General features: G+C 59.8%; 2 protein-coding genes across 7 annotated transcripts in view; one reads left to right on the plus strand and one right to left on the minus strand.

Moving 5' to 3' along the window:
- PPIP5K1 (diphosphoinositol pentakisphosphate kinase 1) overlaps window positions 1–7,258 on the minus strand; it is a 51,054-nt gene extending 43,796 nt beyond the window's left edge. For 3 of the 6 annotated variants that reach the window (XM_042803854.1, XM_042803853.1, XM_042803852.1), the window contains exons 1-4: window positions 3,555–6,886; window positions 2,260–2,429; window positions 1,790–1,964; window positions 27–222 (exon numbers count right to left, since the gene is read on the minus strand). In XM_042803854.1, the coding sequence (XP_042659788.1) occupies window positions 27–222; window positions 1,790–1,936 (343 nt within the window). In that variant the 5' untranslated portion in view covers window positions 1,937–1,964; window positions 2,260–2,429; window positions 3,555–6,886. Of the gene's footprint in view, window positions 1–26; window positions 223–1,789; window positions 1,965–2,259; window positions 2,430–3,554; window positions 6,888–7,214 lie in introns of those variants that run through there. The other 3 variants (XM_042803851.1, XM_042803848.1, XM_042803849.1) reach the window with 2 other exon arrangements.
- Window positions 7,259–7,873: 615 nt separating this feature from the next.
- On the plus strand, window positions 7,874–17,696 carry LOC116965958 (creatine kinase U-type, mitochondrial). The gene is made up of 9 exons (XM_042804106.1): window positions 7,874–8,154; window positions 13,682–13,880; window positions 14,297–14,392; window positions 14,511–14,732; window positions 15,262–15,347; window positions 16,318–16,441; window positions 16,605–16,739; window positions 17,098–17,223; window positions 17,445–17,696. Exons 1-9 carry the CDS (start codon window positions 8,006–8,008, stop codon window positions 17,559–17,561), a joined length of 1,254 nt encoding a protein of 417 aa, XP_042660040.1. The 5' UTR covers window positions 7,874–8,005; the 3' UTR covers window positions 17,562–17,696.
- The last annotated feature ends 65 nt before the right edge of the window (window positions 17,697–17,761 follow it).

A 17,761-nucleotide genomic window follows, 5' to 3' on the forward strand; every position in this document is an offset into this window, starting at 1 on the left:
GCTAAGGCCTGCCACAGACATTTTACCTTTGGAGTGGAACGATATTAGGCAGTCACAAGAGGGCCAGTTCTCCACCGGTTCGTTCAGAATAACATCTTCCCCCATAATCACCACTGTGATATACTCAAACTTGCACAGACGCTCCAGAATCTGTGTCATGGGCTTTGACTTGGACTTTTTGGTCATGGCACAGATTCCAACCACAATCTGCCGTTCAGGTGGCTAAGAGAAGACAGAGATCAGTTTAGTACAAAGTCAACTACTTTACCAAATTTAACTATCACAGCGTAGAAATGCAGCAATGAAGAACAAACAAGGGATTTTCTTCCAACCTTATGCAATCCCAGCTCTTGCTAGGCTTGAACCCATACATACTTTCAACTCCCACTAGAGTCCACTCAGGAACATCATTAAGGAGCAGCCCAAAACAACTGCTTCTGTGCCAGGTAGTACGTACCTCTTCCTCTTACTGGGCACTAATGCTAATGTCAGAAATAAGTATCTGGCACCTGAACAAGCAGCAGGGACTGGAATCCCACATCATGTTCTGTGGCCCATAACTTACCAAGACAGTCAGTGGACTTAGGCAGGCTCAGAGAAGAGCCACAAATGTTTTATAGCAAAAAAGTCCAGGAGCTCAGTCTGTTTGTCTTATATGAAATAAAATTAAGGGGAGATTAAAACAGTAAGTAGCTATGATTAGAAGAGAAACAGTACCAAGTGCTCTTCCATATATCTGACAACGGTACGATAAGATCCAGTGGGATGAAGTTGAGTAAGTCAAGAGAGAAGGTGTGCATTCAAAAAGCTTTGGTAACCATAACAGAGAAACAGGCCAAAGTCGGTGGTGGACGTTCCATCACCACCTAGAAACCCCAGACTGGCTGTTAACCTGACATTAATTCTGGCCCAAGTAAGATTAAACACAGTGAGATCATCTGAAGGGATGCACACAGGGACTGCGGGTTACCCAGAACAAAGATCTGTGGCTTCAAACTGTGAGCTGAGAATTTAGAAGTTACTGCACTAACTTGCAAAGCCAAGGTTCCACAGCACAAATAACACCTGGGAAGTGAAAGGGTTTCCAAACCCTTCACCACACCTGACTAATAGCTTCCCACTGAAGCATCAAGGTGCACAACACTGTGGGCTTGGAGGAAGCCCGTGTGAGCTCCTAGGTGAACAACCCACTTGCAGTGGAGACTCAGGGTACAGAGGCAATGGAAGAGACCACTGCACTGGCATGTGGTCCCAGCAGTTCACACAGCTAGCAGCAATGTCCCTGCAGCATCCACATCCCATGGGCAGAACAGCAAATGTAACATTTAATATAAGACTGAATAGGGGCCAAAAGCAGTGAGGCACTGGAGATCATTCTCCTTTCTGCATCCTGATCCTGGAGGATACAGAAAAGAATAAATGCCTCCTTTGCCCTTTTCACAGTTCCCAGAGTTTTCTGCAAAACTTCCCCTGGTGAAACAGAAAGGTTTACAGCAGTGTCAGGGTTAAGTTGCTAGGACAAAGAAATCCACTACTGTACCTGAAAAAAATCTGCAAGTGAAAAGGCTAGGATTTACTGCAGCATGAGGCAACAAGTATGGCAGCATGACAGTGCAGTAAGTCCTGTCAGAAATGGCACTGCCATTCCACAAGGTTGTGCCACGCAGCCTGGTGCCATGTCCCCTGAAGTCCTGACTACCTGCAGGCTCAGCAGCAACCATGCAAACTCTGGGCGAGACCCAGGAATTCTGCACAGAAGCTGCAAGCCAGAAGGCCAGGACCCCCTTACCGACTCCTCCTCTTCATCATCTTCAAAGAAATCGGTTTCGTCTGTCTTCATGTTTGATCCCAGAAAGTCTGTCTCATCATCCCTGGAACCGACAACAAACCTGGGAGTGGAGCCCTCTCCCTCACTGGACGTCGTCAGGGACGACATTGCAGCTTCGGTGGCCGACCATCCCGCTCTGGAATCACAGCATGCAAAAAGCGATAGTGAAGGTCAAACGCAAGGTGAGCCGGGGCCGGCTGCGCTACTGGAAGCAGGCGATGGTGAAAGGGCAGAGACTGATCTGGCACGAGCGAGCCCAGGGACATGCAGCCCAGCACAAAAGAAAGGAGCAGCAGGAGACCCTCGGGGTGGGAGGGGATCCAGGATTCAGGATCATTTTAGACAGGCAGCTCCATTGTGCAATGAACCCCTTTGCACCAACTGGGAAAGGGACAGCATCACCGCCAGTGCTGAAATAATGTAAACCTTACAATGATGCATGCTCCAAGCCGCTGTCTAAATCATGGAAGGGGACAGTGGACACTCTCGCAGGCTCATACACCCAAATACATCAGCTGGGAATCCAGAAGTTAGGATGAAACTTAGGACAGTGACGGTGACTTTCCAGTTGCCAGTTTTCATCCTTTCAGCTCAAGAAGACCTACAGTAACAGAGACCAGTTTGAAAGGCACGTGACTTTGTGGGGACAAGGGAAGAGGAAGAAGTGACAACTCTTTGGCGAGGAAAGAGGACACAGAGGAAGAATCAGCAACAGTCTGGGTTGCAGGTCAGGGCTTCTGGGTTTGCAACTGGCTCTGACTTACTCTGTGACTATGGAAGCCGATTATCGGGATACAAGCTGTGCTTTATAAACACCAGGAAAGGAGTGTGTCTCGCACTGTCACCTACAATAGCAGCACTGTCTGCCACAGAAGTGACAGAGTCTGCATACACAATTCGCGTGACCTGTACACACCAAGGACACAGCTGTTCACCTCTGACCATAGCTGCACATACATAAATGTCAAGCTGTTGCCCTTTACCATGTTTTTCCCAACTATAAAGTGGTGAAAAGCATTCCTGCCATGTAAGTAAGCGCAACCTTGAGAAGAGGACATTGTGAACACCTCATGCTATTAAGTACTTCCTAAAAATGGACATGAGACACTCTCTACCATTGCTTCTCATGCTCTCACATGATTTCCAGCACTCCCCAGACTAAGAGTTACTGTAGTTCCTCCTCTTTTGAGCATGATTTCCCTTACAGCCAGTACACCGCAGAAGACTATACTGCCACATACAGCTGCCAGTGCCCAGTCCCCTGGCAGCTCTTCTTCACAGAGCAGAGGAGGCACACCCGAATGCCATCAGCCTGCTGCCAGCACAGTTTCACCATGGTAGGTGAGAAACCCCTCACCAGGAACAATAGAGGGAGATTGCCTTAATCCATTGGAGCTGGGGAGGGGGCGGGACAGGCAAAAAAAAACCCAAAACCACAGAGCAATCCAGCTGCTTGTGAAATCCCCTTGGAAAGAGGGGTATAAATAAAGCATGCCTCCACACAGAAAAGCTGTATGCTCTCCCAGAAAGGACAGGAGATGTAACAGGTATGCGCTCAGAGAAAGTGCTGGAGCAGAAGAGCACCAGACAAGGTCCCACTGCCATGCTGCCAGGCACTGGTTCGTCAGCAAACCCATCGGTTACTACGCCACATCTACTGGCGGAGCTGACACCAACCCAACAGAAATCAGAGAGGTGACACACCAAGCCCAGACTTTGCACCTACCACACCAAGGACGATCTCCTCTGCCCGACTCCCAGCTCATGCCGGTCTTCTGCTTGTGCACCAAGCCCAGTGCTGCCTGCTCCCACACAAGCTTTGAGGCACAGTGCACACCCAGCACAGGAAAGTGTCCCGATCAGCAAGAGTTAATGCTGTAATTCATCAGTGCTCTCTGCTGGTGAGAGCAACAGCATCGGCAGACTAGGCTATACAGGCATTTTACTGTGTGCTCCATTCAGCCCTATTTCCAGACAAGGACAAGGGTAGGATGCCCCACATGCTCAGGAACCATTTTCATTCCTGTGCCCTGCTGCCTCAGCACGCCAGTGCAGAAAGAGACCTTAGCAAGTACACTATCAGCTTGATGGCTGATCATTTAATGAAGTAAATCATGCAAGAAGAGGAGGAGGGTTGTTTTCTCCAATCCCTTGCTCTCTCCTCCCTCCTGGAAAAAAACATATCAAGCAGCAGGAAAACCTTTGCCCTAAGAACTAAAAAAGCAGCAAGTTCTCTACATTCCTGCTCCTATCCCAGAAAAAAGCCTCTGCCTCACTCTGTAGCTATTCTAGAGGCTGTGACATGACATACTCCAACCAGGTAAAATCCAGATTCCCACTGAAAGCCGACGGCTACTGAGGCATCAGGCATGCCCTTGGTGTTAACAGGCAAAGCCTTGTGATCTCAGGTGGAGTGGGAAAAGGGAAAGGCTATAACCAAAACTTTTTACAAGTTTCTCTCTAAGTAGATCCCTTATCTGACTAGATTTATACCAACAGAGACGACAGACTCTTGATGAAAGTGAACTTTTAGCTACAAGCGTAACTAAGGCATCTAAAACTCAGACAGACTGTTGCTCTCAAAGGGAATCAGGCAAGTGGAGCTCTATTCTAGTATCAAAGGCTAACAACATGAGGCTTTGCCACCACGCCTGAATCAGCTCTAGTGCTGGGCTATCAATGAGTTTATGTGCCAGGTGGGTGGCAACTTCCCTTACAGAAACGGTACCAGCAAGGCTCCTGTATGGCGCTCAGCCCACACCACCACCACACCATTATTTATTTGCTATGAGAGATGCTGACAGTACACAGTGCTGATGGTTCTGCATCATTCTCATTGCTTCCTGAGCTATCTACTCCTGGAGGTCAAACATTCAGACCAGTCCCCGCTCGGTGAGAGAGCTTACGTGTCTCACCGCTCACTAATCACAGCAAGAAAATTAAGTGTTGAGTTAATGCTGTTGGGTGTATTGTCCAAGAGAGACAAAATCATTAACACAGCTCTGGCACACACACAAAGAAGATCAAGATGGTTCTGGCTTTGAGTACACAATATTCAGGCTTCCTAGTCCCATCACAGATACACAAGGAAGTACACATCAGCCGCTACAGCTGAAGACATTCTTGCAGTCTCTTCCAAGAAGGGCAGCTATGATCTGCCACACGATCATATCAAAGGTTACCACAGTCACCTAACAGCAATCAGAAGCTGCTGACACACGGCCTGAAGCTGAGATGTAGACCTTGCCTCTAAGTGTCTTGGGACTAATTCAGCTCCCTAGACTACCCTATGTTGGTGATAAGAAATTAGATAGGAAGTTGTTTCCCGGTTCCCCAGCAGATCATTCTAGTGCCATTCAGATAAGGATGTTCAAAGAGAGTTATTCTTTGTGCCCCACTTCCGAAGTACCAGCAATTTAAGAAAAAAGAAGGCATGATCAGGTCTTGTATTAACCTTATACTCAATGTGGCATTAACCACTAAAAGAGTGGGTTTGGATGTTGGTTTTTTGTTTCATTTTGGTTTTTAAACAAAGCCTGTTATAGGTGATGATGCAGGATTCGAAAGGACAATCCCTGCAGTGAAAGGCTGAAGGACAAGGACTGCAGCAGCCAAGCAAGGCTGATCACATCACTGGTGGCAGCAGCCACCAAAAAAGAAAACAAGAGGCAGCTCTAGGAGTGGAGACCTGTGCACTCCAGGGGAGTACAGGTACTACTGCACGCAGACGGGCTGCAAGGATGATTTAGCATATAGACCCACAGCCTCATTTAAGCCAAGTCAAGTATCTGCAGGATTGTGACCTTTAAGAATACATATAGCTGGCATTTTAAAATACTGATCCTGGCAATGTTTTGTTAAAATTCCTACATGAAACTGCTGTAGACACTAAAAGCAAACAACACAAAGAGACAAAAAAAAAAAAAACAACCCTGAAAGTTCACCTCTTAATCAGTGAAGTACCTTTGCACGCATGACCAGTTACCCCCATTGTCACAAAGGCTATTTATATTAAGGTTAATTGCATACTTACATATGAAAGGTAAAAGCTCTACTCTTATCACAGACACTTAATTGCTTCGGAAGAAAAAGAACACCTATTCTATAGTTAATAATTAAAAGCTATTTGGACTTGGTGTATTGAAGAAAGCTCTCCATGTTCTATTAACACAGAAGTTCAGTGTGCTTGCAACCGAGAAGATGAAGACCAGCTTCTAAACATACAGTTCTGCCTGTTTGAGCAGCACCTTTCGTAACTCCAAATCTATCAGCACCTTCTAACCCAGACAGAGTACAGCAGTGGTGGAAACGTTTCCTGTTTCCTGACCAGGAGCTCCTTCTGCTAGACAACACCAAATTTAGCAAATTCCATAAAAACCTCCTGGCTTATCACTTCTACGTCAGAGCACGTGTTATGCTGCTCACAGAGCAACTGTGGCAGTAAGATCAATCCTTGTCTGGGGAGAATGCTTTTAATAAGGAGATTTGATGAGATTGTTAAGCATGAAACTTCACTGCATCACAACTCCTCCGAGACGGCGACTGTTAATAGAGGTTTATTAACGAAGGCACCGCTGCCGTTCTCCCCTCCTCTCGGGCGCCGGGAGCGGCGCAGACACCAACCCCAGCCCGGCCGCCCCGGGCGATTTCCCGAAGGGGGGGCGAGGCCGGCGGCGACGAGGCAGGGGCCCCGGGGCAGCGGGACGACGGCTCCTCCTGCGGGGGCAGCTACCGGGGCCCGGCCCGGGCGGAGCGGCGCGGCGCGGCCGCAAGCGCTGCTAGGCCGGGGGCACCGGCACGGGCACGGGCACCGGCACGGGCACCGCCACGGGCACGGGCACGGGCACCGGCACCGGCACGGGCACCGGCACCGGCACGGGCACCGGCACGGGCACCGGCACGGACCCGGGCACCGGCACGGGCAGGCCAAGCCGCGGCAGCGCGGCGAGCCGCCCCCTCCCCGCCAGACCGCGCAGCAGCCGGGAGGGGCTGCTAGGCCCGGCCACGGCCCCGCCCGCCGCCGCACCGGCCCTCCCGCGCACAGCCCGCCGCAGCGCCGCCGCGGGGAGGGCCAGGCCGCGGCGGGGGGAGGCCGGGCGCCCCGGGACAGAGCGACGCGGACGGGTGGCGGCGCCGCGGGGGCGGCAGGCCCGCGCCGGGGACCGGGCCACGCCTCGCCAGGGGGCCGCCGCTGCCGCCCGGAGCTCCCCGAAAACCGCCGCCGAGCCGGGCCCAGCAGCGGCACGGCCACCCGCACCGACCCCCGCGCCCCTCGCTCTCCGCCCGGCCCCGGCCCCGGCCCCGGCCCGCAGCACCGGGGACGCCCCGGCCCCACCGGCGGCAGCAGGGGGCGCCACGCCGGGCGCCGCCATTTCCCTCCGCTCACCTGCGGCCTCCGAGCGCACCCTGCGCTGCCGGCGCGGCCGCCGGCCAATCACGACCCGCTGACGGCCGCAGCCAGCCAATCGACGGGCAGGGAGGCGGGCCGGCCGGGCCGCGGGCGGGCGAGGCGTGGCGACCCCTGGCGGCGGGTGCTGCGCGGCCGGGCGTGCCGCGCGCACGTGTGCACCGGCAGCGCCGCCGCTCCCCGCGTTACCACGGCAACCGCGCGGGGTTTTTTTTTTTTCGCTTGTTTGTTTTTTTCTTTTTTCACCCCCACAGCCCCTCACGGAGAAGCGGCGCGGCCGCTCCCGGGGCGGCGGCGAAGCCGGGCGGCACGCCCGGGGAAGCGCCCGCCGCCGCTCCCGTCCCGCGGCGTCTGCGGCCCCGCTGGTGACCGTCCGCCCTCGTCCCGGGGAGCGGGGGCAGCGGCGGGAAGCGCGGCGGGGGGGGGGCGGCGAGCAGCCGCCCGAGCCAGGCCGGTCTCGCCGCGCACCGCCCGCCGGCCCCGCAACCCACCCCGGTCCGCGCCCCACGCGCGGCTCCGGGCCGTCGCGCAGCCGCGGCCGCCGCTCCCGCTGCGCGGGCCTCGCCCCGGGCCGGCCCCTCCGGCGCTGTCCGGTGCGCGGTGCTGAAGGCGGCGGGCGGGGCGGGGCGGGGCGGGGCGGGGCGGGGCGGCCGAGCAGGTGCCGTTGCCGTTGCGGCCCCTCGCGCCCGGCCGGCTCCCCGCCCCGCGCGCGCCCTGCCGCCGTTCCCGTTCCCGTTCCCGTCGCGCCCGCCCCGCGGCTCCGCTCCGCCATGGCCAGCACCTTCGCCCGCGCCCTCTCCTCCCGCCGCTCCGCCGGCCTCTTGGCCATGGTGGGCGCCGGCTCCCTCGCCGCCGGCTTCCTGCTCGCCCGGGACACGGTCAGCGCGGGCGACCGGCAGCGGCGGCGCTACCCGCCCAGGTACCGGGCGCGGGCGGCGGGGGGGCGGCGGGTGGGGGCCGGTCCCTGCGGCACCGGCACCGAGGAGGGTCGGGGGGCTGCCCCGGGGCGGCTCACGGGGGCGGCGGGGCGTCCGCGAGCGGGGGTGATCGGGACGCCCAGGAACCGGGGCCCCGTGCGGCGGCGGGGACGGGGCGACTCGCCCGTGTTGGACAGAGCCGTCCCGCCTCGGGCCCCGCTGTCCCCGCACCCAAGGGCACCGGCGCCGTCGCGGCGGGGCCTCCGCGCCCTGCCCGGCCTCCCCACGGGCCCGGCGGCCCGTCACCGCCGCGCTGGGGCCGGGCAGCCACGGGGCCCCGCCGGGGTCGGGAGGGCTTCGGGGCCCTCCCCGGGGCGCCAGCGACCCTCTGCCGCGCCGGGCCCGGAGCCCCGGGACCGCCAGCGGTCCTGGGCAGTCACGGAGCACCGGGACAAGCTGCGGCACTGCCGGTCCCGGGCAGGCGGGAGCGGGAGGGGGACAGGTGCTTGCCAGCAGGACTGGGGGGCCATTCGGGGGGATGGCGCTGGGGGCTGCCGGGGGGATGGCAGGATGTCCCCGTCCTGGCGGGACAGCCAGCGTGGGTGGGGACGTACCCCGGGCTTGGCCCGGTTGTCTCAGGCGGCTGGGGAGACTTGCCAATGTCCCGGTGGGAACGGGACCGAGCAGAAAGGTTCATTTTCTTCTCCTGGCGAAACACCCAGGACCTCTGTCTGCAAGAGCCCATGTCACAGCAGAGACAGAGGCTCTTCGGCAGCACCCGGGGGCTGGCGGCAGCTCCTGGCCCAACCCCATCTGGCTGTACCAGCCTGCCCACGCGCCTGCCTTCGGGATGGGGACTTCTCCATTTAAAAGGAAAGGTTTCCTGGCAGGTCCTTGCTCTTCCATCTCACAGGCAGCTTTTAAAGAGAGAACTAGAGGAGCCCGCAGGTGCTGAGCAGGCAGGCCTCCCGCCAGCCTGCGGGAAATTTCGGACGAAGATGAGCGCTGAGATGTGCGATCAGGGCTTCTGGGAGGTGGGCATGGAGCCGAGCCGGGCACGTGCATGGCCCCGGCCTGGCTTAGGGGTGCTTTTGGGGTAATGCTGGCTCTGCAGGAGCTGCTGGCCCTATTTACACAACCCGTGCCTGATCCCTTAAGCCAGATAAGTGTCACAGCTGCAGAGCGGTGCTAAGGTTCAAGCTCCAGCACAGAAAGTCTCGCGTCACTCCCCCTTCGACCTGCTCGTGGCCAAGGGCTGCCCTGAGGAGCCCGGGGGGGCCCCAGGAGCTGCAGGCGGAGGCATTAACCGTGGCTTCGATCAGCGCTGCTGGCCCCAGCAACGAGGAAGCCGGGAGAGGTGGAAGCAGGTCCCGCTGGCGCCCACGCTGCCTGGCCCCAGAGAGCACGGAGGGCCGAGGCGCAAGATGCGGGCTGGAGGCAGGGGCTGCCTGTGCCTCAAAAGGACCAGGCAGGGTAGGGACAGGACCGGGAGGGGACAGCAACGTGACAGCCATCAGCCAGTCCTTCCGCCTTGCACTGGCACGCCTGGCACAGCTCAGAGGCAGGTCAGCAAAGTGAGGAGCGGGCTTTCCTCCCCATCCTGATCCCAGCAGAGGCTGCGCACAGTGGAGGAGCAGAGTGGGGAAGGAGGCAGCACGTTACTGCTCCAAACACACGCGGTTGCTGTGATCCCTGCACCAAACACCGTGCAGTTAGAGAGCGGCGCTGCACTGCATTGCAGGCTGAGAGCCCTGCTCGTGCAGAAAGCTGTGTGCCAAGAGCCGGCGCTGCGGGCTCAGACGTGCTGCGTTGGGCCACGGAAACAAGGGGATGGAAATGGAGCGGTTTGAAGAATGATGAAGGCTCAATTTTACTGCTTATTCAGCTCCCGGGAGGGTTGTATTTTCAAGCTTTTTGAAAAACTGCAGGGCCACAAAAATCAGGTCTTCACCAAGTGAGGATGGTGAGGGAAAAACGCCAGGAGCTGTGAGACCTGCCGGCTGGTGTGAGAAAGGCAGGCACTCTGCCCATGTCCTGCTCCTGCAGGCAGGGGCACAGGGGCTTGGGGAGAGCTGGCCTGTCCCCACTAAACCTGGACACACAAGCGTCACTTTGCTCACACAAACCACCAGCTCTGTCCCTGTTGTGGCTAGGAGCAGCAGCCAAGCTGGCCACGCTGCAAAGGCGTTGCTGGGGCAGGATTGGTGGCTGGGGAAAAACAGCAGGTCAGAGAGTTGATGCTGAAAACAAGGACGGGCCTGGGGGAACAGCCAAGCACCCTCTGTGGAAAGGAGGGGACTGAAATCAAGGTAGGGGATGTGGCTGAAAAACTCTAAAATGAGCTTTCTGGGAGGGTCTGTTTGGCTGGGAGTGGTTTTGCGACAGTGCTGGCGCCTGAGCCTAGACAGAGCCCCAGGGGTGAGCCGCAGCATACTGCTCTGCCGGGGAGTCAACCCACCTGGGGATTTTGCTCCGCTAGTCTTTAAGTTAAATAACGAGATACATTGGCAACAGCCTTGAGGGATCTGAGTGGCACTCCACAGGGCCACAGTGCAAATGACCAGGCTGGGGGTGGGCATGGGCACACACACACCCCAACCCAGAGGAGATGTGGGCACAGACGTGTCCGCTGCCAGGCAGGATCCTACCCAAGGCACGGTGCCATGTTTGGGCGGTCACACTGGGGCTCCCTGCCAAAGCGTCTCCACACAAAGCCCGAGCCCCCTCCTCCCTGCATAAACAAGCTGCAAGCTCCACTGCCTGCAGCAACCCCCCCGCATCCGGCTTCTTCCACCCGCCGCCACTGTGCAGGGTCCACGCTGCTTGCCCCACACACCCCCACGCCTCTCCAGAGGGGCTGCCCTCAGCGTGGGCACCCGCAGAGCTGGTGATGCCAGGAAGGGGGCTGGAGGGTGCCGGATTAGTGGTGAAGAGATGCAGGGGGCTGCTGCTCCTGGAGAGGCTGCTCATTCAGTAGTCGGGCTAATAATGCCTGCTGAGCACGTAGCAGGACTCCCCGTGGACAAAGCAGGTCCAGGTGGTGCAAAGGCAGAGAGGGCGGTTGCTGCAGGCAGCTGCACCCCGAGGTCACGGGCAGGACAGGCAGTAGCAAAGCACCCGTGCCGTGCTCCTGGCAGGCGTCAGGCTTCCACTGAAGACACTTCCAGCCCCTGTGGCTGCTGGGGAGCCCACCCTGTTTCTCTGTGCTGTGGCACTGGGAACAAAATATGGTACTGAAAGGGTCATAATTTTAAAACTAGCTTTGGGGTCCAAAACCAAGGGGCCAAGGCAGCCCAAGTGTGAGACCAAGTGCGGTGTGCCTTCATGCTTGTGAGAGAGGAACCTTGGAAACCTAGGAGAGGGTGGTGGGAGTGGGGTGCCCACTGCCTGAGCCCTCCTGGGACACAGCCTGGGCTGCAGGGACAGGCAGTCTCCTCTGCAGCTCTGCGGGGCACCGCTTGTGAGCACAGCACTGGACACTCAGCACCTTCATCCCTGCATTGCCTTGCTGATCCTGGCACCATCCAGCTTAGCTCGGGTACTCTAGAAAGCCTGAAGAGAGATTCTCCGAATTTGCTGGCTGTGACTCAGGGCTGTTCTGGGGGAGGGTGCCTTTGGACCAGGAGCTGTATCCGCACTGCAGCAGGCACACACCCTGCCGGCAGGGGCCAGAGTCTCAGGGGTTTGGACTCCAAACACCTCAGTGAGGGTGTGGACTGCCCATAGCAGACAGCATGCTTAAACCTACAGCAATCTTCTGCTTACTGGGAGTAAGCTTGCTTCCCTTAGTGACCTTTGCTGGCTCTCTGGACATAGTTGCTGCCACCAGTGTGGAAAGCAGAGCAGGCTGTGGTCCTGGCATGCCAGGCGGCACTGACCGTGCTGGGGACAGGACAGAGGAGGAACTTGTCCAAGTGTCCCATTCTGATCAGCAAATGCTTTTTACGAGAGTGTGTCTCCCTGGGGAGACATGGGTCAGTAGCCAGCTGGCGGCTGGGGCAGGAGCAGTGTGGGAGGCCGGGGCAGGCTACATCGATGTACGGCGAATCAGCTTCTGAACTGGAGCATCTCAACATGGCACAGATATGTGTGTGGGCTGGGGGAGCAGCCCTCATCCTCCATGGCCTGTGACAAGCTCCTGCCTGGAGCAAATGCCTCCTTGCACTGGTCTAGGCTGGAGCTGCCAGTGCTTCCCTACGCAGAGCAGACAATGTAAGCCCTACCACCCTTTCTTTCTGCAAAGCACAGGAAGCCACAAGCGGTAGCCAAGCCGTAGGCGAAGGGCCAGCACACATTCCTTGGCCTGCAGATGCAGGGGAGGAGGCGGTGGCAGCGACAGCACTCTGCATTGCAGCACGGGGGCTGGGTGCTGGCAGCCGGACCCGGCGCCCTGTGCGGACGCTCAGCCCGGGAGCAGGACCTGAGCACTGGGAGGGTGCCAGGACTTGCTGATGGTGATGGTGATGGAGATGGTGGCTGGCTGTTGCTCCCACTGACCTGAACCTGCGCTAGCCCTGGCACCTCTTCTCCCACATGGACCAACCCACCCCCCCAGGCTGTGCCACCCCCAAGGCAGCACCCATCCAGGGAGAGGAGACGGGCATCCACAGGGCTGCAGGACCCCCTCCAGCCACCAGCCAGGTCTTCTGGGCCAGATCTGTCCCACTAAGGCAAGCGGAGTCACTACCTCCTAGCAGGAGGGATTCGGCCAAGGAGAGTACTGTTGGGGTCCTGCCCTGCCAATTCCCCTGTGAGCATGGAACAACCACAAAGTCTGGCTAAAGTGGGAATGAGGTCAGGGCACGGCCTCCTGCTAAGCTGATTAGAGGAAAGCATCCCCCTAATACAATAAACTGCATCAGACCAGCGCGGTTCCCACCAGCTGCAGATCAGGGTCGGCTGATCTCCTGCCCCGCAGCATGCAGGAGGCGGAGGGACGGGGGGGACGGGGGCACCCCCTGGGGTCCGGGAGCTGCACGCCCTGCCTCCCGCACTCGCTGCACGGACAGACCCCAGTACAGGGCAGCAGGAGCAGTGGGAACAGCCACCCTCCATGTGGGCTGGCATCAGGGCAGCCCCAGGGAGGAGAAGGGGAGCGAGACCCCCGCTCTGCAGCCCGGCTGCCCCGGCAGCTCAGCGCACAGGCTCCTACCAGCCACCCACGTCCCAGTGCGGCGCTGGGGCTGACGTGGCCGCTGCTGCTTGCCTGGCAAGCTCTCCTAACCCTGGGGCCCTGGTACGCAGCTGATAAGGAGCCGCACCCTAACAACCGGTCCAGATTTCCTCGTGTACTCTTGTCCTTGCGGCAATGTCAGCCCTCGCCATGGGCTGCTCTCTGCCCTCGCTGTGCAATGCCCATAACTGCCTTCCCGCTCCCCGCTGACCTTTGCTGGTGTGGATAAGCAGAGCAGGTTGACCTCCCTCCCCAGCACTCCCCTGACCACACCTGTCCCGAGGGTCCCTGTGGGGCCAGGGCACGAGCGCTGGGGTCCCTGGTCCCAAAGGACTCATCGGTCTCTCCTCCCACAGCGCCGAGTACCCCGACCTGCGGAAGCACAACAACTGCATGGCCAGCAACCTGACGCCAGCCATCTATGCCAGGCTCTGTGACAAAGCAACCCCAAATGGCTGGACGTTGGACCAGTGCATCCAGACAGGTGTTGACAACCCTGGCCACCCCTTCATCAAGACTGTGGGCATGGTAGCTGGTGATGAAGAAACCTATGAGGTGAGTGGCGACTGGAGCCCTGCCATGCTCCAGGCTCCCCAGGGAGCCTGCAGCAGCCAGAGGAGCCCTGGTACCTGCAGTACGTCCAGCAGACTGGGAAGTTTCTGCCAGCCCAGGCAGCTGGAGAGGCCCCTTGGCCAGCCCCAGCATGTCCCTGTGGGACGCAGGGCCCCTTCAGAACGGCTGTTCCCAGAGACCTGCAACCTCCTCCTCGCCCCTGAGCCCCACTTGCCCGGGCAGCGTCAGCCCCATGGATTGCTCTTGCATTGCAGGACGCACTGTGGCCCCAGCCACCCCCTGCGGCCCCCCCGCTGCCACGTCCCCCCCGCTGGCAGCAGGACTTGTGCCAAGCTCGTGGCTGGGGCTTCACGGGGCGCTGGGTCTGCGATGCTGTACATTGTCCCATTTGCTTTCAGGTGTTTGCTGAGTTGTTTGACCCTGTGATTCAGGATCGGCACAACGGATACAACCCCCGCACCATGAAGCACATCACAGACCTGGATGCCACCAAGGTGCACAAGCCGGGCAGAGGTGCTGTGCGTGGGGGTCCTTCCCCAGGCCTCTGGGGACAGGGTCCCTGCCAGCGCCAGTGCCATCCCGTAAGCGCCCCACGGCTCCTGTCTGTTCCAGATAAAGTTTGGCCACTTCGATGAGCGCTATGTGCTCTCATCCCGGGTCCGGACTGGGCGCAGCATCCGCGGGCTGAGCCTGCCACCAGCCTGCACCCGCGCCGAGCGGCGAGAGGTGGAGAAGGTGACCGTGGAGGCCCTGAACGGCCTCAGCGGAGACCTGGTGGGCCGGTACTACCGTCTCAGCGAGATGACGGAGAAGGAGCAACAGCAGCTCATTGATGTGAGTCGGTGCAGCGCCCAGCCACCCACCCCAGGTGCCCGCGGAGCAGGACCCCTTCCCCAGCATTGCATCTCCTGGAGGCCGTATCCTCCTTTCCCAGCCCCGCTGCCCTGTGGGACCAGGACCCCCCTTCCCAGCAAGGCTTCCCCATGGTGCAGAGGGTGCTCACTGTGCTGCACAGCCCTCCCGATCCAGGGGAGGATGGAGCTTGCTGAACACAGCCCCAGCAGCTCACGGCTCCCTCCACTCTCGCCCCATGTCCCTACCTGTGCCCAGAGGATGCCGGGCTCGTGGCACATGGCTGGTTCCCCACCAGCCGCTGGCACGGGGTGGGGTGTGCACCAGCAGCCTCCTGCCTCCCTGGCCGGGAAGGCAGGGTCTCCTGCCCACCAGTGGGGACAGCAAGTGAACTTGCCCTGCCTGAGATGGCTGCAGTGCATCCCCTGCGTGGCAGGCGGGGACCAGGGAGACAGGGTGCCCTGGCACCAGCCATGCAGCCCTGGTGAGCCCACACTCTGCCTCCCTCCAGGACCACTTCCTCTTTGACAAGCCGGTGTCCCCGCTCCTGACGGCAGCAGGAATGGCCCGGGACTGGCCCGACGCCCGAGGGATCTGGTGAGGATCTGCCCTGGCATCAGGCAGTCAGCAGGGCAGAAAGTGGGGGGATGCTGCCGCGTTCCCCATGCTCGCCACACCGCAGACCCCAGCGCACACAGCATCCGTGCCCCTGGGTCGTGCTCACCCCGGGCTCTGTGGCCTGACCCGGGAGCCCCTTGTGCTCTGCAGTCAGCAGCCAACCGCTCCACACACAGGCCACAGTGTCCTAAGAGGTGGGACTTTGGAGCCAGCACCTTCTGTCGATCCTGCCCACTCTCACCATCCTGCAGCACTTTGCACTCTAGGCTGCCAAAAACCTGTAACTGCCTTCTGCTCCTCGGGCAATCCCCAGCGCTCCTCCCGGCTCTCTGCACACTCTACCTGCCCCCAAACTCACCCTGCCACGAACTGCATCTTACGCTCCCTCCCAGCATCTCTGCACAGCCCTGCAACATTCCACACAGCATCCCACGCACCCGCAGAGTGACAGCCGGCGCACACGCACTCACCCACGCCACCCTCGCTGGCACAGCGCCTTTATAGCAGCCTCACGGAAAACACCCCCACAGCACACGTGGTCCCCAGCTCCAGCTGACCTCCCCACCCAGCACCCCAGTGTGCACCCCACGCCTCACAGCCCCCTCCCACTGCCTGCATGGTGCAGGAGCCGTGCTCCTGTCCCCAGTCCAGGCAGGGCTGCCGTCACGCTGCTCCTCCCCAGCAGCACTCACCTGCACCCACAGCGCCGGAGCCAGCACCCATCGCCTGCAGCGGCACGCGTGGATGAACGCTGGCCCATCTCCAGGAGCATCTCCTGGCTGGCTGCTTTGCTGCTGAATTGTGCACGGGCAACGCGCTCCCAGCCACGGGTGCAGGCAGAGCACGGTCACAGGGGCAGAGGGGGCACAACCGGGGCTGGCACGGGTGGCTGGGTGGGCACGAGGCCTGTGCCGGCCGCCAGCACAGCCAGACGCTGTCCTGTCCCTAGGCACAACAACGAGAAGACTTTCCTGATCTGGATCAATGAGGAGGACCACACACGCATCATCTCCATGGAGAAGGGAGGCAACATGAAGCGCGTCTTCGAGCGGTTCTGTCGGGGCTTGAAGGAGGTGAGCGCCCGCCAGCCCCATGGACAGGCAGACAGACAGACAGGGGCATGCAGCGCTGCGGTGGGGCCAGCCTCTGCCCTTGGCCGGGGCCGGGGGTGCTGTGTGCCCAGGGCTGGGCACCCCGGCACTGGGGGCTGAACGGCTGCTTGTGCCTCTCGCCCAGGTGGAGCGGCTAATCCAGGAGCGAGGCTGGGAGTTCATGTGGAACGAGCGTCTGGGTTACATCCTGACCTGCCCCTCCAACCTGGGCACTGGGCTGCGAGCAGGCGTCCACATCAAGCTGCCGCTGCTCAGCAAGGTATTACCACGGACAGTTTCGTGGGGTGTCAGGCCAGGGCTGCAGGGAGCCCCGGCTGCCAGGGCGCAGGGAGCCCAGCCTCACAGGAGGTGCAGGACTGTGTGGGACCCGGCCCAGGACCTTGCTCAGGTTCCCCCACGAAGCGTATGGTCCAGCCCCCACCTGCATCCATGGCTGGAGGGACCGGGGACTCGGGTGTCAACATGGGTCTGCTCAGGGCAGAGCTCCCTGTGGAGATTGTGAGCCTGCTGACGGGGTCCTGTGAGCAGCAGGAGGGCTGCCCCTGGGAGCCGTCGGCTGCAGAGCCCCAGCTCCCTTGATGGTCCTGCTGAGCACTGACACCTTCTCTGGGCACCAGGACAGCCGCTTCCCTAAGATCCTGGAGAACCTCCGGCTACAGAAGCGTGGGACGGGCGGTGTGGACACTGCAGCCACTGGCAACATCTTCGACATCTCCAACCTGGACCGGCTGGGGAAGTCAGAGGTGGGTGCTGGGCAGAGCTGCTTTTGGGGAGGGAGGTTCTGGAGTCCGTGTGCATGACAGGCTTGCGGCACCCAAAGAGCACCGGTGCCGTGTGCTGGGGCCAGAACGTGGGTGCTGGGGGTGGCAGCGCCTGCCCTTTGGACGGTGGGGCCGGCCGGGTGCTCTGCTGGTGTGGCTCCCAGGACAGCCCCCGAGTCAGGACACGTGTGCTCCTGGTGCAGGTGGAGCTGGTGCAGCTGGTGATAGATGGTGTGAACTACCTGATTGACTGTGAGCGGCGGCTGGAGAAGGGGCAGGACATCCGCATCCCCTCCCCGGTGCCACAGTTCCGGCACTGAGCTGGACCAAGGTAGCACCAGCCCTGTGGGACCCAGTTCCCCCCATAGCTTAACGTGATCTCTGTGCCCAGCATGTCGCTGTGTCCTGTCACCCGCAACGCGCCAGGCCAGACCCCATAAACGTGTGCTGCTGTAGCTGTGGCTCGGTCTCCTCCTTACCCCAGCACCCACCACCCCGCTGATCTCCCCAGCACCCTGTG

This window comes from Tyto alba, unplaced genomic scaffold, assembly GCF_018691265.1.
Source record: "Tyto alba isolate M040663 unplaced genomic scaffold, T.alba_DEE_v4.0 Super-Scaffold_41, whole genome shotgun sequence".
NCBI classification, from domain to species: Eukaryota; Metazoa; Chordata; class Aves; order Strigiformes; family Tytonidae; genus Tyto; species Tyto alba.

Bases quoted from the DNA above. Each gene is read 5' to 3' on its own strand.
- LOC116965958 (XM_042804106.1), top strand. From the start codon at position 8,006: ATGGCCAGCACCTTCGCCCGCGCCCTCTCCTCCCGCCGCTCCGCCGGC. The intron at 15,348-16,317 runs GTGAGGATCTGC...TCCTGTCCCTAG, and splicing joins CCCGACGCCCGAGGGATCTG to GCACAACAACGAGAAGACTT. The intron at 16,740-17,097 runs GTATTACCACGG...TCTGGGCACCAG, and splicing joins AGCTGCCGCTGCTCAGCAAG to GACAGCCGCTTCCCTAAGAT.